General features: G+C 43.2%; 1 protein-coding gene across 1 annotated transcript in view; it reads right to left on the bottom strand.

The window, feature by feature from the left end:
- LOC108796752 (rho GTPase-activating protein 23-like) overlaps positions 1–22505 on the bottom strand; it is a 257499-nt gene that overhangs the window by 193032 nt on the left and 41962 nt on the right. Inside the window, exon 8 of the mRNA XM_018568267.1 lies at positions 5019–5174. Within this exon, the coding sequence (XP_018423769.1) occupies positions 5019–5174 (156 nt within the window). The remainder of the gene's footprint in view (positions 1–5018; positions 5175–22505) is intronic.

The following is a 22505-nucleotide window of genomic DNA, read 5'->3' as shown; positions in this document are numbered from 1 at the left end:
GTGTGGTGGTAATGTATCGGCTCCCTTTTTTTCAAAGACATCTGAAAAGTCTTGATATTTGGCGGGAAGAGATGACCCAGTGGTAGCCAGGAGTACTTTAAGTGTGGTGTCAGGTGCCACCTCTCTAAAGTCCTCCACGGCTCTTCTTCCTTGTCGGAGGGATCAGAGGGTGTTATGAGCAATAGCGTAGTGCAACGGGCTATCATACAGGACATTCATAGCGTTGACAAATTACTCCTAGGTAGTTAGTATCGGGCTATCACTGTGTAACAACTGGTGGGCCCAGGTTTGAGGATGTCCAGAAAGCAAGGACATGGCAGTACGAACCTTAATGAAGTCTGTGGCATAGTTGCAGGAGTTTAGGGAGAATAGTAGTTTGCAGGAGGAAATTAAAGTACAATAATCCTTTCGCCGGCCAGAGAACCTCTCGGGTAGCGCAACGGAAGGCTCAGGGTTCACTACCTCAAACACGCGTGGCGGTGAAGGTAAGGTGGTAGCCTTGTGTTGTTCCTGCGCTCTAATTTTCTGTAGCATAACAATAATCCTTGCGCCGGACGGTCATGACTAGCTTGTAGTACATGAAGGGCTTGTGTCATACACACCAACTGTTGAAGAAGAGAGGTCACAGTATCGGGGGTTCCCGCGGGTTCCATGGTATGGCTGAGTTATTATGTCAGGGGTGGTGTTACCCTGTGTGCTGGAGTGGAACCCAGTAGCAGGGAACAGGCTGAATACAAGTCCGTGGTGGAGGTACAAGATGGGCAATCCAAAGGCGTAGTCAGGATACAGTCCGGGTCGGGGCAGACAGCAAATATCGATAACGAGAAGACAAGCCAGGGGTCAATAACCAGTGAGTCCGAATGGTGGGAAAGGAGATGGTGGGAAAGGAGATCAGGAGCAGGAAACAGTATAATGTTTTGTACTGGCGCAGGATTCAGGCAGAATAACTCAGCAACAAGTCAGGGCTCTGACTGGGATTTAAACCCAGAATGGTCCAGGAATGCCCCTGTTGTCGGAGCAACAAGGAAGCTATCAACCACCGGGAGCCAATGGGATTGTGAGGAGATGTAGGTGCGTCAGTGGGGACCTCCCTGTGAATAATCAGCACCTGAATTGACTAATAGGCTGCATGCACGTCACGCTCAGGCACGCACACCCGCAATCCTGCTGCTGGGCACTAAGATACCACAGGGAGGATTCTACACCCTGCGTCATGCCCATTGACAACCAGGTAATGGAGCACCCCTGGTCCCACGACACCACCCTCCAGAAGAAGGCACAGTATCAACATGAATTCAGAGATAATTTGAGGATCTACAGTCATGTGATACACAAATCAGCTACATTTTTGGTAATAATTAAAGGTACTTGAATGCATTTTTAAGATTCAATCCTGAGTTTAGTGTCCCTTTAGCACCAATTAATTATTAGGCTATGGGTCAGGCTCGCTCCTGTGAGGAACTAAAATCTTGATACAAATGAGTAAACTAAACATTAGATTGTAGTTTATAACAGGAGCGACCTTGGAGCCATGGCCACTTTACAACACATACAAGGACCACTGGAAACAAAAGTAGCCACCCTCCAGAAGGAAGAATACTGTCAGCATGAATTCAGAGATGATTTGAGCATTTACAACCGAGTGATACACAAGTAAGCTACATTTTTGTTAATAGGTAAGGTACTTGAATGCATTTTTAAGACTTATCTCCTGTGTTAACTCCCGTCCAGAGTCCAACAAGACCTCCATTGGTGGATCACTGTGTAAAAACTCTTGGTTGGCAAGTGCAATCACATGGATCACACTTACTACATACATCAGGCTACAGGGTTAAGGAGTGCATTGTTTGAGTCATCAAGTCCAGAAGAGGTTGTTTGTGTTCAACTGATTTAGGCTGAAAGCAGCCCTAGAAGAAAAAAACTTTTCTAGTTAAAGGGCAAGCAAATCTGAGTACTGGACAACAAGACAGCGGTGGAATATGTAGCCAACCAAGGTGGAAAAATAAATGTCTCTTTTCTGTGTCTGGTATTGGAAATTTTCCAGTAGGCAGAGGGTTGTATGCTGGCGCTGTCCCCCAGGTATTGGAGAATCAGAGGACAGATGCCCCGACTCGATGTTTTATGGACAGGAATGAATGGAAGCTAAACTCCAACCTCCTGAGAAATATTTTTGGAGTATGGGGGTTTTCAGTGTCACTATGGCTTCTCATTCCTATCACAAACTACCATTACTCCTCTCCCAAATCAGGTGCCATCCAGTCCTGGGACAGAACGCCTTGTCATGGTGACTTTTCTCCAGTGTATGATTATCCATTGATGGGTCTCATCATTCATGTCCCTTCTGCAGAAAATCCGAAATTAAGAGGTGGAGGCTATAACCATCATTCCATACTGTCCCAGAAGGCCGTGGTTTCCAGTCTTCTTGTGAATCCATCTTGTGAGAAACCTTTTGTGTCAAGAAGATCTCTTTTATCTAGACCTTTGGGAGTTGTATTTAACAGCTGGGAAGTTGAGTGCTAAACGATTTTTAGATTAAGAAGTAATTGGAACTCGTTTAATGTCCACAAAGTTTTCCACAAATGGTACTTATTTTCATATATGATCTTTCAGTTTTCCAATGAACATGCCTTTGATCCAATGGACCTGTTGATGGGAAACATCCTGGACTTTCTGTAGTGAGCATTGGACAAAAAGCTAACAGGGCTATTCACAAAAGAGTGAAGAGTTTGGAGAAGGCAGGATAAGTGAACAATCTAGGACAACATAGCTGCACTGAAAAGTGAGCCGAATTGGAGAATATTCACAAATCAGCTATTTTGGCCTAGATTGTTCGCTTATCCTGCCTTCTCCAAACTCTTCACCCTTTTGTGAATAACCCTGTAAATCTTTATTCTCCTAAAGTGCAAGTCCTCAAGTCGCATTCAAGATTAATCTGCCAAAGAAGCCTTTCTTCCTGAACTGGGACTTTCTAGTGGTCTTGCAAGCCTATCCATTCCATTTCCATTTGGGGTCTTGAAAGCAATCCATCTCAATGGCTAGAAGAGTAAGAGAAATAAAAGATTTATTTTCCAAAGAACCTTTCTGTGTGCTGCTTCAGTGCAGAGTAGTGTTATACATCTCTACAATATTTGCCTAAAGTGGCAAAACCTTTTCATCAAAATTGGTAATCTGTTCTTCCGAAATTCTGGGTGGAGAAAGGCTAAGAAGCTAATGCCCTGGACCTGGTCTTTCTCATCTCATCCTACCTGTAGAGAATTAGCTCATGGAGGTGGGTAAGGAACAGTTTCTTTCTCCCCAAGGGGCAGAAGAAGGTGTATGCGGCATTCTTATTTCCACCTGGCTAGTCAAGATGATTCAGGAGGCTTATATTTCTGTAGGCCTCATTCTACAAAATATCAGGAAGCATCCTGTGCTAGGGTCTTGATGGAGGATATTTGTAAGGCTGTGAGCTTTGTATCCTTGAGTACTTTTGTCAACCACTATTTAGTGAATGTGACAACCTCTTCAGCTTCTTCTTTTGGAGCCTCTGTTATAGCTTTAGCAACCAGGAGGAGCTGCAGGTTTTGGAGGACTGATGGGTCCATGTGGATTGACACAGGGTCACGTACCACATGTTTGGTCCAAACCGCAAAGTTCTGGCAAATGGGCATAGAGACCACAGTCGGTTGCATGGCTGCACTTATAAAGAGTAAAGGTAGCCCTAAAGTGACACTAAAGTCAGGATTTAAATAAAAGAAATGCATTCAAGTACCCTAAATATTAACAAAAATGTAACTTTTTTGCATCACTCTGGATCCTCAAATCATCTCTGAATTCAAGCGGACACTGTTCTTCCTTCCGGAGGGTGGCTACTGTTGCTCCCCATGACCCCTGTGTGTGTTCTAAAATAGCCACCGCTCCAACCTCGCTCCTGTGATGGACTACAATCTCACATTTAGCATACTCATTTGTATCGAGATTGTAGTCCATCACAGGCGTGAGCCTGGACTGGTGGCTACTTTACAACACACACACAGGGACCATGGGTAACAAACGTAGCCACCCTCCAGAAGGAAGGACAAAGTCAGCACAAATTCAGAGATGACTTGAGAATCTGTAAAGAGATGACTTGAGAATCTGCAACAGAGTGATGCACAAAAAAGTTACATTTGTGTTAATAGTTAAGGTAGTTGAATGCATTTTTATTAGGGATGCACTGATACCGATACAATTAACAAGACGGAAAACATAGCTTGCAGTCTTTTTATTGCTGTATGAGAAAACAGTACAGTCCAGAAATGGTCAGGCTCATGACGATAAAAAAGTGAAGGGGGTGGAGATAACTCTGTCTGAGAGACAGTAATGCTAAGTGGTACCAATTTGAGGATGTAGAATGCCTTCAGGCCCAAAAACCAAACATATTAACAGGCTTTTGGTAAACCTTTAAAAGTATATAGACACCTACAATTATTTGAGAAATGGGTACCTGGAGATATTCTTTAAGTACCCTTTACTTTTTATGACTTTAAGGGTGCAGGCCAGGCAAGACAGCACAGGATCATTACAGAACTTTTATTCATACTGCCATTATTCATAGTGTCTCAGATACTGCAGTGTATAGTCTCTTTAGGGATTCTTATGAGAAATATATTTTTTACTACAGGTATTTATATAGCACCGAGAATTTATACAGTGCTTTACATATTGTACATTCATGTCAGTCCCTGAGCTTACAATCTAAAGTTCCTATCACACATGCATAAGTACACATGCTACGGTCAATGTAGACAGCAGCCAATTACCTGGACCAATGTACCTGGAAGGGAAACCATGCAAGCTCAGGTAGATCATGCAAACTCCAGGCAGGTCCAGGTTGGGACCCTAGTGCTGCTAGGAAGAATTGCTAACCACTATGTCATTTAACATTTAACAGTGTATTTCTAAAGAAAAGGTATTAAAATATGTACTTCCTAAAAACCCACGATACTTTCCCTAACGTGTGCCCTCTGTAAGACTGGATTCAGTGCTGGTCTGCTCACCTGGTCCTGTATGTTGGCCTCACATAATCCCTTGTTGAGCTGTTCTTGTAGGCTGATCACTACTGCATTATTTCCAGGGACACGATATATGCCCAGGTATTCCAGACCCTTCTCTTCCACCAAAGTGCAACACAACTCCACAATTAGAGGAACACCCTGTAAGTAACACAATGTAGCCTTCATATGAGCTGTCTGTACAAAATAAAACTAAAAGTAGGTGACTAAAAAACTTAATCAGCTTCGGTTAGTAAACACAATAATTACAATAACTCAATCAGCGTGATTCACAAAAGGGTGAAGAGTTTGGAGAAGGCAGGAGGAGTGAACAATCTAGGACAACATAGCTGAGCTGGAAAGGGAGTTGAACTAGAGAATTTTTCCAAATCTGCTATGTTGTCCTAGATTGTTCACTTCTCCTGCCTTCTCCAAACTCTTCACCCTTTTGTGAATCACCCTGAATATATCTATGTAAAGCTGACACATTATAGGCTGATTTTGAAATCTCTCCACAGTCACCTTGAAATTTGTAAATAGTTACATAGTATGAAGGTCTACCTAAACAATTCATACAATATATATATCCAATCAAGCAGAATTTTTTTTTGATGATCACAATAATGGCGTTCCATACACTTTCCAAAGTTATGACTAAACTGGCTGCATGGCTTGTGGCCAGTCTAAAACCAATGAAAACTTCCCAAACAACAATTTCCTGTTCTTTAAACAAACAGTGAAACTATAATTATTTTAGCTGCAATTAATACTTTTTTTAAGTGATAATAAAGTTAAAGGATTTGAAAGGTACTTTAAATATTGATTAAATCACTTACAATGGATTATGCTCCTTGATGATTAAAAGTTTTAGCTTCCCTTTCTCTTGCAGGATCCCAAGGAGCCATTTTGTCTGTGCAATTAAAGTGGTCCCTTACCCCCTCACTAAAAGTACAGAATCATCTGTATGTAAAATCATCTTGCATTCATTAGTTAAACAAACTTGTTTTTCATTTAGTTACAAATAGAGTTCTTCAACTCCTGGTCCACTTCTGGCACAAATGATGTATTGTGCCAAAGCATTGCATCCTGGGAAGGTTACATCAGCAGAGCATTGCTGGGTAATCTCATTTGTAAGCTCATGAAATCTCAAGGAAAGGTATTTTTCACCCCTAAGATGAAGTGCATGGTCACATGTCCTAGTCACATGTGCCAGAGTTCCAGGAAGTAAAGGGAGAGCTAGTAACCTGCCCTTAGTTAACATGGCCACTCTCAGAAGATTGGGAAAGAAAAGAAAAGAAAAATAAGGTATGCAAAGAATACAAAGCCTGCAATTATCTAGAAGTATCTGTTTGTAGATTGCCATTACTAAACATTCCTAAAGGAGGGTTTGTTGTTACTTTAAAGATATGAGTAAAGTTCCTCTTTAAGCTTTGTGTGTCTCCAGAAACACACCAACATACTCATGTCGTCGTTTCGGCACTGGAGATCAGCTCCGCCTCCCCGTCTGTCAGAGGCTGCAACATCATACAGCTCCTCCTCCCCAAATGGCTTAAGTTGGGAAGTTCAATTGCTCAGTGTTCAAGCAATGTGCTGATGCTGGACAATGAAACTCCAGACCGCTCTCCATCCTTACCCTTGCTGTACCCTGTTCCACTCTCCATTCTGGCAAAGCATTACTCACCTTTACTGGCAGCCTCATTCGTTCCACCCCCCCCATCCTGGCTCACGTTAATGATTGTTGCACTCTTCCATGGTAGTGGTGAATTAACCCCCTCCATCCTGGTGTATACAGCCAGGGCTGTCTTTAATATTGATTGGACCTTGGGCAAACATTTTCTTGGGCCCCCTGCCATGCCCTGCCCCCGCCATTTTTCCTCCGCCATGCAATATTGTCCACTATATGCTGACAGCACAGAGCCACGCTGCAGCTGGAAAAGATCCCGACAATATGGTCAGGATCCACCCTGCTGCCTGATTGATAGCCGACTCTGCCTCTCTAGAGCCAGAGCCAGCTGTGCCCGCCCCCTCCCGTCTGCCCCTCCAATGAACGCTGGAGGAACAGCGAGAATAGGGGGGAATGACTGTGACTGATAGTCACCACTCTCTTCAGGGAGATGATCGGGAACTCCGCGATCAGAGGTCTGTGATCACTCAGTTCTCAATATATAGAGCCGATGCGTGACAGCTTCAGAGTCACACGCTGGCTCTAACTATGGGGATGAGGGTAATTCACTCTCCCAATAGTTCTCCTTTTAGGGTAAATGTGTGGATAATCTGCCACTCACCACTTCCACTGCATAGAATAACATCAATAATAATAATGACAACTGAGAATGTCCCCTGGTGTAACCTGCCAGCAGTCTCTGAATATCTTCTGTAACATGCCAGCAGTCTCTGACCATCTCCTGTAACATGCCAGAAGTCTCTGAATATCTCCTGTAACATGCCAGCAGTCTCTGAATATCTCCTGTAACATGTCAGCTGTCTATGACCATCTCCTGTAACGTGCCAGCAGTCTCTGATCATCTTCTGTAACATGCCAGTAGTCTCTGATCATCTCATGTAATATGCCAGCAGTCTCTGACCATCTCCTATAACATGCCAGCAGCCTATGACCATCTCCAGTAAAATGCCAGCAGTCTCTGATCATCTCATGTAACATCTTAGCATTCTTTGATCATCTCCTCCACGTCAGTGGAAAGTGAAAGCAAGATGGGCAGCTGTCAGGTGCTCTTCAGGCTGTTCCTGCTGACTGCTTCACTCCTTCGGTCCCTGGAAAGTGCCGCTCCCTGCCTCCCAGTTGTTATGTCACTGACTGGCACTGCCGCTGGTCGACAGTGAACCCTAGGCGACTGCCTTGTTTCTCTAGCGGCAGCACCGACCCTGACAGGACCCCACAGCAGTGACTGGGCCCGGGGCAGCTGCCCCTTTTGCCCCACCTTAAAGACGGCCCTGTATACATAGTATTTGAGGTTGAATAAAGAGATATGTCCATCAAGTCCAAACTATTTGTGTATGTGTGTACGGTCCTATTGGTGTGTGGTATGTATAGGTCCCTGTGTGTTCTCAATCTTAAGAGTACTTGTACCCCTGTATATTACAGTCCCTGAGGAAATCGTCCAATTGCCTTTTTAATGATTCAACACTCTCAGACGAAATCACAGTATGTGGCAGCGAGTATCAGACCTTGACTGATCTGAGAAGAAACCCCTTCGCCCCTTGTGCTAAAAAAATGTATCCATCAATTTTAAGTGGTGGCCTCTCGTCCTTGTCATGGAGTTATTGTAAAAAGTTTGTTGCTAATGTTACTATCCCCGGTAAACATTGTATACATGAAAATCATGTCCCCCTTTAATCTCCTTACTTCCAAGGAGAACATGTTTAATTTTAGGAGCCTGTTCTCATAGCTCAGGTCCTCCATCCCCTTTATGAGTTTGGTTGCCCTCCTCTGGACTCTTTCCACTTCAAGGACATCCCCTCTGTTCACTGGTGCCCAAAACTGGACCGCATACTCCAGATGAGGCCGAACCAGTGATCTATAAAGTGGCACAATTACGGACTTGTCCCTGCAAAACATTCCCCTCTTAATACAGGACAGGACCCTACTTGCTTTGTTTACTGCAGCCTGACACTGCGAGCTATTATTCAGCCTGTGGTCTACAATGACACCCAGATCTGTTTCCCTTTCGGACTTCCCCAGGGGAGCTCCCATTAGTGTGTAATCCGTTTTCTTGTTTTTTAACCCCAAAGTGCACAACTTTACATTTATCTACATTAAACCTCATCTGCCATGTAGTTGCCCACTCCCCTATTTTATGCAGGTCCTCCTGTAATGTTATAGCGTCTGATTCAGTGACTATTCCCCTCCCGATTTTGGTATCATCAGCAAACACTGAAACATGGCTGTTTACCCCCCTCCCCAATATCGTTAATGAATATGTTAAACAGCATGGGGCCCATCACAGACCGCTGCGTCACGCCGTTCATGACCCTAGCCCAATCCGAGAAGGTGCCATTTATCGATACTCTTTGTACCCGTTCCTGTAGCCAGTTTTCTATCCATGTACACATTCATTCATCTATGCCCATAGACCTCAGCTTGTATAGTAAACGTTTATGTGGTACTGTATCAAATGCTTTAACAAAGTCCAAGTATACCACATCCACCGGCCTCCCTCCATCCAGATCTCTACTTACCTCTTCGTAAAAAGTATACAGCAGCTCTTCCATTCTCATTCAGGACAACTCCTTCCAAGACTACTAAACTTCTCCTTCTCCTAATCGGGAAGGGTTCCGCATGGAATGCACTGTCTACTCCATTGCAGTGCGTTCTCTACATTCAACTCAGCATCCTATCTCTCTATGCAGCACATAATCACTCCTCAGCTTTCAAGAAGGACTCCATGTTGTACAGCTCTGTGCAAGTGAATCCTGACTGCAAAACCCCAAGTACCTTTCACTCTTTACTGCCCCTCACAAAAATGCATTCGTAATGAAGAAGTTAACTTTTACTACTTCTGTTATTTGAGTTACGTGCCAGGTTGGTGCTTGAGTTGTATTGGACTTAATGGCAAGCGTGCGACCGCATTTACTGTGCCGTCGCACGACTTTCTTCTTACGAGCACACTAGAAAAACTGCCGAAAATCGCACGATTTTCGGCGGGTTGGTAGCGCGATCGCAAGATGAAAGCCGCACGGGCCGAGGTGCGCAAGCGCACATTGCCCGCTCAACATTGCAGTCATCTGCAAGCCCTCCCCTCAGCGGGGAGGACCTGCGATGATCGCAGGTATGATCTGCCTGTCCAAGATGGGCAGGTCATACAAAATTTTAATCACCTAACAACCATCGCACAACGAAAGTCGTGCAATGGTTGTTAGGTGTATGGCCACCTTTATCCAAACTAGTAAGAGGAACAGCTGCTGGAGATTGTGCTGCTGATCAGCACAAGAGCAGCTTATGATCTTTTACTCAACAGGAAGCTCAAGGAAAAAGAGCTGAGAGATGGAGAAGCTATTCGGAAACATGATGACCGTAACTTTTTGCCCAAGCACTATCAAAATTGCCTTTAGAGCCAACGAGTGATGCAGCACCACATCCCCTTACCAAACAAGAAACAGATGATTTTTTGGGGCTTTAAAGGTGCCAAAACACAGCCATGCAATACTTGTAGAGAAAATCAATTATGTTTATAATATAAAGGTTTAACACATATTGGATCAAAACCCCACCAATATATACACAGCCTAAAAATGTGTTTGCATGCATATTACATAATTTGTAAAATACACCTACCAGAACACAAGGTGTATTTTACTTAAATACATTACGCAAATACATTTTTAGGCTGTGTATACATTGCTGGGTTTTGTTTTTATTCAATATTTTCTAAACAAGTATATTCATTAACATAATAGATGTTACCTATAAGTATTACATAGTATTTGGGGTTGAATAAAGACATACGTCCATCAATTCCAACCCATATAGGTCCACGCATCATCTCATTCTTAGGGATACTGGTATCCCTGGAAATTACGGTTCCTCAAGAAATTGTCCAAACGTTTCTTGAACAAATCTACACTCTTGGCTGAAATCACTGCTGATGGCAGTGAGTTCCAGACCTTAACCGCTCTTACTGTAAAGAACCTGTCGGTACCTGTTCGCGGGAGATGCGGTGTCCCTCTGCGGGGACACAGACGGAGAGGGCATCTATCAGCGCGTCCCGGCCGCGCAGGCGTCATCGCGTCAGTGCGGCGCGGTGACGTAATCGCGCCGGCGCATGCGCAGTAGCTTATCCTCTGCCTATATAAAGCGCCGCAGGACGCTCATTCAGTGCTGGGTGATCTTCAGCCAGCACTGGATGTCCTTGCTGTGCTCTTGTTCCTGTTCCCTGGCCAATTGCCCTGCCTTGCTACTGCTCCTTTCCCATTGTGTTTCCTGTTCCTATTGCTCATTTGTTACCGACCCGGCTTGTCTCTGGACCTCTCTCTGGTTTAACCCCTTATACTCTGCTGCCTCATTTGTTACCGACCCGGCTTGTCTCTGGACCTCTCTCTGGTTTAACCCCTTGTACTTTGCTGCCTGCATGTTATTGACCCGGTTTGTCTCTCACGCTCCCTTTTGCCTAACCCTTCAAAAGCACGAAGGCTATTCTGCTAGGTCACCAAGTAGACCTCGTGACCTCAAGATCCGCATCCGGCACTTGTGCATCCCCTGCCTGAAACCTACTGTTCTCAACCCAGTGGTCATCAGACGGGGTTGCAAGGGAGGTCCTCCTCGTCACTTCGGGCCCACACCACAAACCTAACAGAACCCTCTTCGCCCATTGTGCTGGAATTTTTTCTCCACCAACTTTAGGTGGTGGCCTCTAGTCTTTGTAATGGAGTTACTCTCAAACAGTTTGTTGTCAATGTTGCTGTCATCATTGAACATCCTGTACATGAAAATCATATCCCCCCTTAATCTCCTTAATTCCAGCGTAAACATGTTTAAGTTCAGAAGCCTTGTCTCATATATTTTACCAAATAGTGCTTAATTATACCGTCTAACAGTTTACAAACTACTGATGTTAGACTGACCGGCCTATAACGTAAATGCAAACCCCCCCCCTTCTCCCACATCTGTCCCTCCTGAATAGGTTAGGCCCAATCATGTGTGCCGTCTAGCCAGGTCTCCAATATACCCACTATATTGAAGTCCTCTTCGAGTATCATAATTTCAAGCTTTTCTAATTTATTTACTAGACTTCTAGCCTTGGTGTACATACATTTAATTCCTGTCTTCTTATAGGACAAAAGTTTATATCCTACTTGTTCCCCACTAGTTTTATTGTTTGGCCTTGATGGTGGTTTGTACGTTTCTTATTTTATTCACTTCTGACAACTATTGCATGGCTGTGTTTTGGCAGCTGTGTGAAGTTGGCACTCCATGATTGTAGAACCTGAATAAAAATATACCATTCGTTTGTGCTGCGTTGCTGAATTTTAAAAACAAACACGCCATTTGTTTGTGCTGCAAAAATAAACGTTGGTGCCGCTTTGGTTTGGAAGATATTGTGCGTTATAGTTGCTGAAACTCCGCCCACTTTGCACCCCATGTTACTGAATTATCAAAACAAACACGCCATTCGTTTGTGCTGTGTTTGTTCTGATTTGTGCCGCAAACAAACGCTTGTCCCATGGTTCTTTGAACAGTTCTGTTGTCTTCGTGTCTTTCTTCCTTTATTTGTGTTTATTAACAAAGATTCACAATTTTGAGTAATGCTGTTTAAGCTGACAAGCATGCTGAAGTGGCAATGTTTCTGGGAGAATTTGTTCTTGTTCCCTAATTTTGTTCTTCAAATGTTGGTACTTATATACATAACCAAAATAGCAAAATACTTATGTATACATGTACTTTATGATTCAAAAGTAATATAATAAAGATTTTTGTACCTACCAATGGAATTATAAAACTTTGTGGTTGGGGGCCACCAAAATGTTCTCGTGGACCACTGCCACCGGTTGGCGACCGCTAACTTAGTGCATACACACTGGAAAAAAAATATTTACTAACATAGATGTTTTTCAAAAAAAGCAATTAAAAAAGTGACTTATATAAGAGACTTTGCTGGAGTGTTGTTTTGCTTGGTTAACACCTGGTTTAAACTTTTGTTAAAAGAGAACTATGGACCAACCTTTTTTGGCCTTAGTTCTCTTTTTGGTCACAAGAGGACATATACCGGTACTATGTTCTCCTGTGACAAAAAAAACTCAGCATATGGCGGGCTATTGCCCACTATATGCTAACAGCGCAGAGCCACGCTGCAGCCGGGACATATCTCAACAATACTGTCGAGATCCACCCTGCCACCTGATTGACAGCTGACTCTGCCTCACTAAAGCCAGAGCCAGGTAAGCCTGCCCCTTCTCCCCTGTCTGTTCCTCCAGTCAGCGCTAGGGGATCGGAGGGGGGTGACGCATCCCTGCAGGGAAAGGATCCGGAAGGGGGGGATCCCTGCAGGGGGTGGCAAAACTATGCATATTAAGTAAAACATCATGTACAATATCTACCAAATCAGCATACAACAAATAAATCTAGTTGTATGTAAGATTAAATAATGAGGTGTAAAGTCAGTGTGATTTGCAAACATATAGTGCAAACATAGTTTTATATAGACCAGATTGTACTAGTAAATTGAGTCTGCAAAATGAGAGAAGCTGCAGAAAGTTCCAGCAGTTCCTGCTGGTTCAAGAGCAGAGTGTAAATAAATCAACTTGCAATAATTTATATTTACTTGATTAACCACTTGCCGTCTGCCCATTGTATATGAACAGATGGATGGCTAGCTCATGGATGTGGGTCGCCATATATAAATGGCTTCTTTTTTTCGATGCTCGCGCTAGGGGGTGTATGTGAGCAGGGCACAGTAAACATTTTTTGCAGCCAATGATGGCTGTTCCATAGAAGCCATGCTTGTATGGTGCGTGGGGGTGTGCGCCCCTACACCGCCAGCTATCCCGGGCTCTGCTGTCCCCCGTGCGGGCCTGGGACCAGCACAGCAGCTTTTATACTTTGATTAGAGGGAGATCAACATACTTCCAGTGGCTGAACTCCCCTCTGATCACTGAAAGCAGAATGGATGTGAATGATATTACGTCTGGTTTCAGTGTATCATTGCTGTGGCTGCTGTAGCTAGAGGAAACAGTGAAACAGATCTCAGCTTCATCAGCTTCTTTGGAGGTCCACAGGTGACATTAGACCCCTGATGTCTCCATAAAAAGGAACTGTCACTGTATCTGTGCTGTCACATAGGTGGTTTGTTAGCCCCCTATGTGATAACAATAAAGTGAAAAAAATAAAATAAAGTGACATAAAAACCCCCCACCAGAAACAATAATGGGGGGCGTGGTCTGGCCACGCGAGTGTGTGGCCGCTTGATCTGTAAGCGGCGCCGCCGGATCTAACAAAAAACGCGACTTACCCCATCTACAGGATCGTTCACCTGCCGGTATATTCCCGATCGGCTTTCGGAATGGCTACAGCGATGTCTAAGGATAAGAATAAGTCCAAAGGCCCTCAGAAACTGACGGATTTCTATCCGAGGCCTGGACAAACAAAAAGTCAAAATGGCGCCGGAGGGAAGTGCGTCACAGCGCCCCCTATCACTCCTATCACTCCTTCTCCCTGCAGCACCGACTCTGACATGGAGGAGAACTGCAGCAATGATAGAAATCGTATGCAGGATTTTTCTAAGAGACCTGCCAGCTCACCATTAGGTTCTCCTCACACTAAAGCACCAAGGAGACAATCTACAGCATCAGGTCCAGCCAACCCAGTCATCACTCCATTACAGGATCTTCCTGCTACTGACACCAAAAGCCTCTGAGAATTACCTTAAAAATGTGTTAATGTCACTAAGATCAGAATTTCAGCAGGACATCCAGTCCTCTCTTTCTGGATTGCAATCCCAAATATCTGAATTTGAAGAAAAAATTACTGATTTAGAGGATAGATCCAGACGCAACAATATTAAATTTAGAGGGATCCCTGAATCTGTGGGCCCCACGGAGCTGCCTGTATACCTTCAAAAGCTTATTCATACCTTACTACCTAATAGCACAGGCCCTGATGCGCTAATTGATCGCGCCCACAGGCTGCATAAGCCCAATCATCTACCGGTGTCCGTGCCCAGAGATGTCATTGCGAGAATCCACTTTTTCCATATCAAAGAAAGACTCATGTTTGCTGCTAAACAAGCTCCTGCTCTCCCAGAGCCGTTTACACATATTGCGCTGTATGCTGACATCTCGGCTGCATCTGCTCAAAAGCGCAAGGAATTTGCCCCAATCTCTAAGGCACTTCGTGATCGTCAGATTTCCTATAAATGGGGATTCCCGACAAAGCTCCTGGTCTCTCATCTCAACAAAATAATTCCTATACTGACCCCGGCTGACGGTGTTCGAATTCTGCATTCCTGGAATATACCTATAACCATGCCGACTCCAACGTCCCGGCCTCAGCAAGCCAGAAGATCCATATGGACTGGGCATCTTGCTGATTTTTTACGGCTCTCTAACATAGGTGGAGATGCCCACCTTCTAGAACATGCTACCTGATCTTCAAGATCTGGCGATTTTCGCTCTATTGGATTGTTCTTACCCCCCATTTAAGAGTGTGCCATGCACACTGTCAGGTTATCCTGTTTTTTCGTTTGTTTTCGTTATTGTGTGTTAGCCGTTCTCTTAGCCTGGTTTCAATGCATTGTTGTTTTTTTATGTGTATTGCTGTGTTTTTTATGTGTTTATCAGCCGTTTTGGTCTATTCTGATTTTCTCTTGTGATGGTAATGAGCTTAAGTTCTTCCAGGTCTGGTGTACTTTCTACTGCCTAAAGATCCTTCTTATTATTCCACAACATCTCTGGGCATCATGTAGTCTCACATGTCCTTTGAAATTACATCGCTTAATGCCAAAGGCCTTAACAGCCCTAATAAAAGGGCTATGCTTTGGAAAGAGGCGTTATCCCTGCACAGTGATGTTCTATGTGTGCAGGAGACCCACTTCTGTAGAGATAAACCTCTTATATGTAAACATCGTGAGTTTTCCCATTATTTTTTTGCTCTCTGATTAAAAAAACAAGGGTGTCATGATAGGCTAGCCATTAAAAAAACAGTCACCTTCCAACTGCACGATTCCCTAATTGACTCAGATGGCAGGTTCATTATTTGGTGGTAACAATCAATGGATGCCTTCTGGCCATAGTAAATGTCTATGCCCCTAATACTTACCAGAAAAAATGTATCTCCGCGGTAATGCGCTCAATTTCTGACATGCGCAAGGGCCACCTTATCATTTGCGGTGACTTCAATGAGGTACTTGACCCCACGCTTGACTCCTCCAAAACTAAAAGAAGACGTAACACTTACCTCCCATCTTTCCTTCATACTAATGATCTGCATGATGCCTGGAGATGCCTACATGGCAGTGAGAGAGACTACACATTTTCCTCTTATACACAAAATTCTTATTCTAGACTGGACATGTTCCTAGTGGACAAAATCACTCTGCAACAAATTTCAAAAGCTGACATTGGATTAATCACGTGGTCCGACCACGCTCCGGTTTCAATATACATATTTCCAACAATTGCCCCCCGCCTCTCCACATCTTGGAGATTAAATTCTAGTCTCCTTTCACATCCCGAACATAGCCTTTATCTCCAGTCTGAAATAAGTGCGTTCTTTGACATTAATACCTCCTCTACTAGCAACCATACGGTAGTGTGGAATGCACACAAAGCCTTCATTAGAGGACTATTAATGAAACTGGGAGCACAAGAGAAAAGGAAACGTAACAAAACCCTAACCTCTCTACTAACCCAAATCCAAACCCTTGAGGAGTCTAATAAGAAAAACCCAGCTCCATCTACTTCTTCCGCTCTACAATCCCTTCGTCATGAACTTAGTTTGCTTTTGACCTCAGTATTTCAAGTTAAGATTAAAAGGCTTAACTTGAAATACTACTCTCAGGGAAACAAAGCAGGCGCATTTATAGCCCAACAATTTAAACACCGGAAAGAAACTACTAGAATCCCTTACATGACCAACTATGCAGGTAAAAGACTTTCCAACCCTCTTGATATAGCCAATCACTTTAGTGAATTCTACTCCTCATTATATAATCTAACAGACTCTCAAACCTCTCTCCCACGGACCGCCTCTGACATGCAATCTTTCTTGGACTCGGTACGGCTCCCCTCTATTTCACCTGATCGAACGCAGTTATTACAATCCCCGTTTGAGGTTAAGGAGGTTTTTAAAGTTATTTCGGACTTGCCCTTACATAAGGCCCCGGGCCCTGACGGATACAGTGCGGAATATTATAAATCTTTATCTTCCATCTTAGCCCCTCATTTATGTATTATTGCTAACGAAGCGGCAGCCACGGGTTCCTTTCCTAAAGAATCCCTTTAAGCCACCATCATTACGATTCCAAAACCTGACAAACTTTTGGATGACCCAGCTAATTTCCGCCCTATCTCATTACTTAACGCAGATGTCAAAATTTATGCAAAGCTTATTGCTAATCGACTATTGCGGGTGCTTCCTGATCTTATTCATCCGGATCAGGTGGGATTTGTGTATGGTCGACAAGCTCCAGATGGGACTAGGCGTATAATTGACCTTCTACAAATCGCAGAGCGATCGGGGAGCCTTCTCTGCTTCTTTCTTTAGATGCAGAGAAGGCCTTTGACCGAGTACATTGGGGGTATATGAGAGCTGTATTGCACAAATTCGGTATTGTGGTTTTTTTTGGCTCAGCCATTGATGCTCTGTACTCACAACCCAGTGCGAGAGTAAGAACATCGGGTCTGATGTCCACGCCTTTTCAAATTACTAATGGCACTCGACAGGGCTGCCCTCTGTCCCCTTTGATCTTTGCACTGGTGATGGAACCCTTGGCTGCCGCGATCCGTGAGAGTACCGCTGTACGCGGAGTATCTACTGGCCAGCAAACACACAAAATAGGGTTATATGCAGATGATGTAATAATCTCTATGGCTGATCCCCTGACCTCACTGCCAGCGGTTCAAGAAATCCTCACGAGATTCAGCAGTTTCCTTCTATAAAACCAATCACTCTAAATCACACATGCTGGCCATTAATATTCCGTCTACTACTAAATCCATTATAAGCCCTACCTCCCCATTCTCCTGGGCTCCCTCTCACACCCTCCCATACTTAGGCATCACTCTAGTAACCCCTAGCTCCAACTTCTTTACTTATAATTATGCTCCACTCCTACTTAAAGTATCAAGACTCTGTAAGGAGTTGAACAGACCTACTACATCTTGGGCAGGAAGGATTAATCTTATTAAAGTGTTTTTCTTCCTCATATCTTATATGTGTTCCGAGCGCTCCCTATTCCCCTTTTACCTTCTTACCTAAAAAAAAACCTACAGAGTATCCTTGACAATTTTATATGGAATGGCAAGAACCACAGAGTATCGAGACTATGTCTACACACACCCAAAGCCTATGCTGGTATGGGAGCCACTGATATTGCTAAATACTATAAGGCAAACTTGCTGGATCAAACGAAGTTCTGGTGGTCACCTCACCCTGACAAAATATGGTCCCAAATTGAAAGTGATATCTTACATAAAAACCTCAAGCTTTTATTGTGCTCCTCCCTTCTCAATAACCCCCACACTAAACATTTTCTTGACACAGTCACAGCAACACTAAGGGTCTGGCACACCTTCGACTCCCCACCACACTCCTCCAGCGAATCCCTTCTAAAACATCTACCTCTTCTCACTCTGGAGTATGTCTTAGACGACATGCAATTGTCAAATTGGGTGAGTTTGGGGCTTATCCATTTGCATGCTCTATATACTGCTACTCATTTATTGTCATTTGATGAGTTGCGTAGCAAATATACCCTTCCAGTTAGAGACTTCTACAAATACCTTCGCTTAAGACATTATTTGCAATCGATAGGTGTTTGAGGGGGAATGCTCCTTAAGAGAGGCATACATTTTTTTTGCACTAATTCTTCACACAAGAAGGGAATTTCCTTCTTTTATAATCTTCTCAGTGAGCCCATATCTCAAGATAAATTACCGTCTATGAAGTGGTGGGAGACTGAATTCAACTTTTCAATTTCCCCGGAACAATGGTACAAAGAGATCTCATGGCCTTTGAAAACATCAAGATGTTTGAGCCACAGGGAATCCCTACAGAAAATTTGACACAAGTGGTACTTTACACCACAGAAACTCGCCAGAATTTATCCTTCATCCTCACCGCTTTGTTGGCGAAATTGTGGAATTGTTGGCTCCTTGATACATATCTGGTGGTCTTGTGTCTCCATCAGATCCTTTTGGGATTCGATCTTCTCCTTTATTTCCACAGTTACTAACCTTCCTTGTAATGGGTTCCCACAACTTGCCTTATTGGGGATTGGACTAAATGATTGGCCTTTTAATTCTACAACTGTAGTCTCACACATCCTTATAGCTGCTCGCCTGGCAATAGCGCGGGCCTGGAAACAATCGGAACCTCCGTCACTCAGCGTAGTTGTACAAATATTAAACACGCATGTCCATTTTGGATTTTTGTTTGCAAAAGCTAATATGAAACTCCGCACCTTCACCTTGCAATAGGCCTGCTGGTTGACAGACACCAGATGCCTGACTCATGTATTATGACCCCAACTAATACTCCTAAAAGTGTTTTTTTTTAAACATAACAAAAAAAAACTGCTTTTACGTATATTTGTCACTTCTTAGGCCTTCACAGTCATCACATGCTTTTTATTTTGAGATGGTTGGAAGAACACTACCTCCGCTTACTGTCCTGAATATGGACTACATTAGGGCTCTCTCCTATAGAGGTATGCTTCTATATATGACTTCTTTTTCCAGTTATGACACTTGCTAACTACTTATTAATGCTGCAATTTCACTTAATGTTGACTTCTTCCATATACCTGGAATACTGCTTCATAACGATATAACATACTATTTACCTTCTATATACTGATATTGTTTATGTATTTATAGCAAGATTTTATTTTCTATATGTCTGTATCTATGTTGTATTATTTTTGTTATTATTCTTGTTCTATTGACAAAACCTAATAAATTAATTGTTAAAAAGAAAAAACACAAATCATTTTTTTTTAACTCCCCCGCCCACTGTCAACACTAAATTGATGCACGGTAAAAGATTTTAAATCATTGCCTATAGGCAATTTTGGATACAGTAGTTTTTTTGCGATTTCATGCATGCACACAATTTTAAGGCTTGACATGTTTGGTATTCTTTATCTGACGTGGCCCCATCTTTTATATTTTGCCAAAAAACTGGCTAATAATAAATGCTTTAACGTTGTTTTTTTTGTTTTAATTTTCTGCATTTTTTTTCTTTATATAGTAAAAAATAAGAAAACTCAGTGGTGATTAAATGCCACCAAAATAAAGCACTATCTGTCCCAAATCATGGTTATGGTGTTGCATGACTGAATAAATGTCAAGGTACCTCAGCACTGAGGGCTTGTTCACACCATGTCCAGACCAGATCCGGACCAGAACAGTTTTTGTCCACACCTGAAATGCATCCCACTGTTTTCCTATGGTGTTTCTGGGCTCTGTTCACACCAGTGGAAACGCATGCAAATGCACTGGAACACACTGGACTGTGTTTTTGACGCATTCCAGTTAAAAAAAACATTGTTGAGTGGGGCTGTCAGTAAGTTAGCTGCAGTGCGGTGTGACCGGACAAAAATGTGACGTGCAGTATTTTCTCTGTCCGGACCTGAACGGACTGCGTATGTGAGAACTGTAGCCCATAAAACACATAGGGATACATTGGGATGCATTTTGGGTGCAGGAGCACTTGGTTCTGGTCCGGACACAATCCTGACGTCGTGTGAACAAGCCCTAAAGCCCTGTCACACCATGTCGAGACCAGATCTGCACACGTTTCTGCAAACGTGGTGCGGTGCGTTTGTGACGCATTCTAGTGCGATTTTTTTTTGTAGGGGGTAATGTCATTATGCACATTAATCTCTTCCTGCTCCATGTCATAGCTTCTGTTGTGTTCCAGTGCGTTTGGGACACATTCCAGTGCAGGGAAAATGCGACATGCAGCATTTTTTTTCCTGCACTGGAACCGACTGGACTGGTGTGAACAGAGACCAAAAAATCACATACAAATGCATTGGAATGCATTTTTGGTGCGGAAGAAAAATGTAACGCACTGCATAAGATCCGGACATGGTGTGAATGAAGCTGAAAAAGTGAAGCTAAAAAAGAAACAGCTGCATCGAAACGCGCCAAAAACCCACTGCACTGGACATCGTGTGATGTCCAGATGGCCTGGGCAAGAAGGAAGTTTACCACCCGGTCCTCAAGTGGTTAAGAAAAGAGGAAATGTTTAGTCCCGACTATAACTAATAAAGAAAAGAAAAACAAAACCATTATACAGTATATTCCCTTTAAACAGACGAGGCTTGTCAAAATTTTGGAGCATTGTGTTTTTTTTAGCTTAAATGGGCTTTCAGGTGCATTCCAGTGTGTTTGTATGCGGTTTTGATATGCGTTTCCATACGTTCCAGACCAGACAATATGAGACATGCAGTATTTTTCTAGTCTGATCTGGAACAGACTGCACTGGTGTGAACAGAGGCCAGAAATATCATAGGGATACATTAAAATGCATTTTGGGCCCGACGTAAAGACGGTAATTCCCTGTGTACTTTGGCCTTGCAATTAGAAATATGGAATAAATCTAAATATACTTATAATCTGGCGGCAAGTAAATCCTCCTTGACTCCGTTCCTGTTCACTTCAAGTTTAAATACTAAGATAAGATAGGCTTGATTTTAGCTATGCACAATCTGGACAGCATAACTGTTTATAGGAAGGAAGCACATAGTGGCCTATCTCACGGGATATATCTATTGCAACTCATGCTCAAGAATTGACCCTAATTATGCATACTTACTAATGGTCTACATGGCCCATAATAATGATGTCTAACTGACCTTATCAAGTGTAAGCGCAAATGTGAGTGCTGCTAGATGGGACGGCCCTGATCCATCTGTATACACCCTCTCTGTGAATCTCTTATTACTGTCCACCTGATGCGACTTGCTATATATACTGTAAACCTTACCTTGTTTGTTTGTATGAAAATAATAAAATAAAAAGTTATTCAAAAAAAAAAAAAGCATTTTGGGTCTGGAAACAATCTGGCCTGGTCTGGAGATGATCTGGATGTAGTGTGAACTTGCCCGCAGTTCCAGTGCATTTGAGACCAGACAATGAGACATGCAGTATTTTTTGGTCTCGTCTGGAACGGACTGCGCTGGTGTGAACAGAGGCCAGAAATACTATAGGGATACATTAGGATGCATTTTGGGTTCAGAAACAATCTGGTCTGGTCTGGAGATGATGTGGTGGGAATGGGCCCTTAAAAACAATACACAAATTTACCTTCATAAGCTAACACTTTAACCTATCAATTATTGAAATCAACCATATTCTAACCACTTTAAGACCAGGGTGTTAAACCCCCTTCTTGGCCAGGCCATTTTTCACTATTCAGTGCTGCGGTACTTTGACTGACGTTTATTCTGTCATGCAACGCTGTACTGAAATGAATTTTATACCATTTTTTGGGGACAGATAGAGCTTTCTTTTGGTGGTATTTAACCTCCCTGGCGGTATGATAATTTTTTTTTTCTTTCCTTTTTTCGTTTCCTTTTTTTTTTTACTTTCAAAAATCCTGCAGGTTCTGCCCCCCCTGCGACGCGAACGCTCACAAGGGACGGAACCTGGAAGACGGAGGCCGGCATCCCCCGGAGGACACAGCGCGGCTCGAGGGACAAGGTTAGAGACGCTACGCTGTATTCCCGAGTGTGGCTCGGGGTTACCGCTTATGATACAGAAAATTAACCCCGAGCCACACTCAGGAATACCGCCAGGAAGGTTAATTAACACTGG

Source organism: Nanorana parkeri, unplaced genomic scaffold, assembly GCF_000935625.1.
Source record: "Nanorana parkeri isolate BGI_ZX_2015 unplaced genomic scaffold, ASM93562v1 scaffold1165, whole genome shotgun sequence".
NCBI classification, from domain to species: Eukaryota; Metazoa; Chordata; class Amphibia; order Anura; family Dicroglossidae; genus Nanorana; species Nanorana parkeri.
This window is presented reverse-complemented; position numbering and strand designations above follow the sequence as displayed.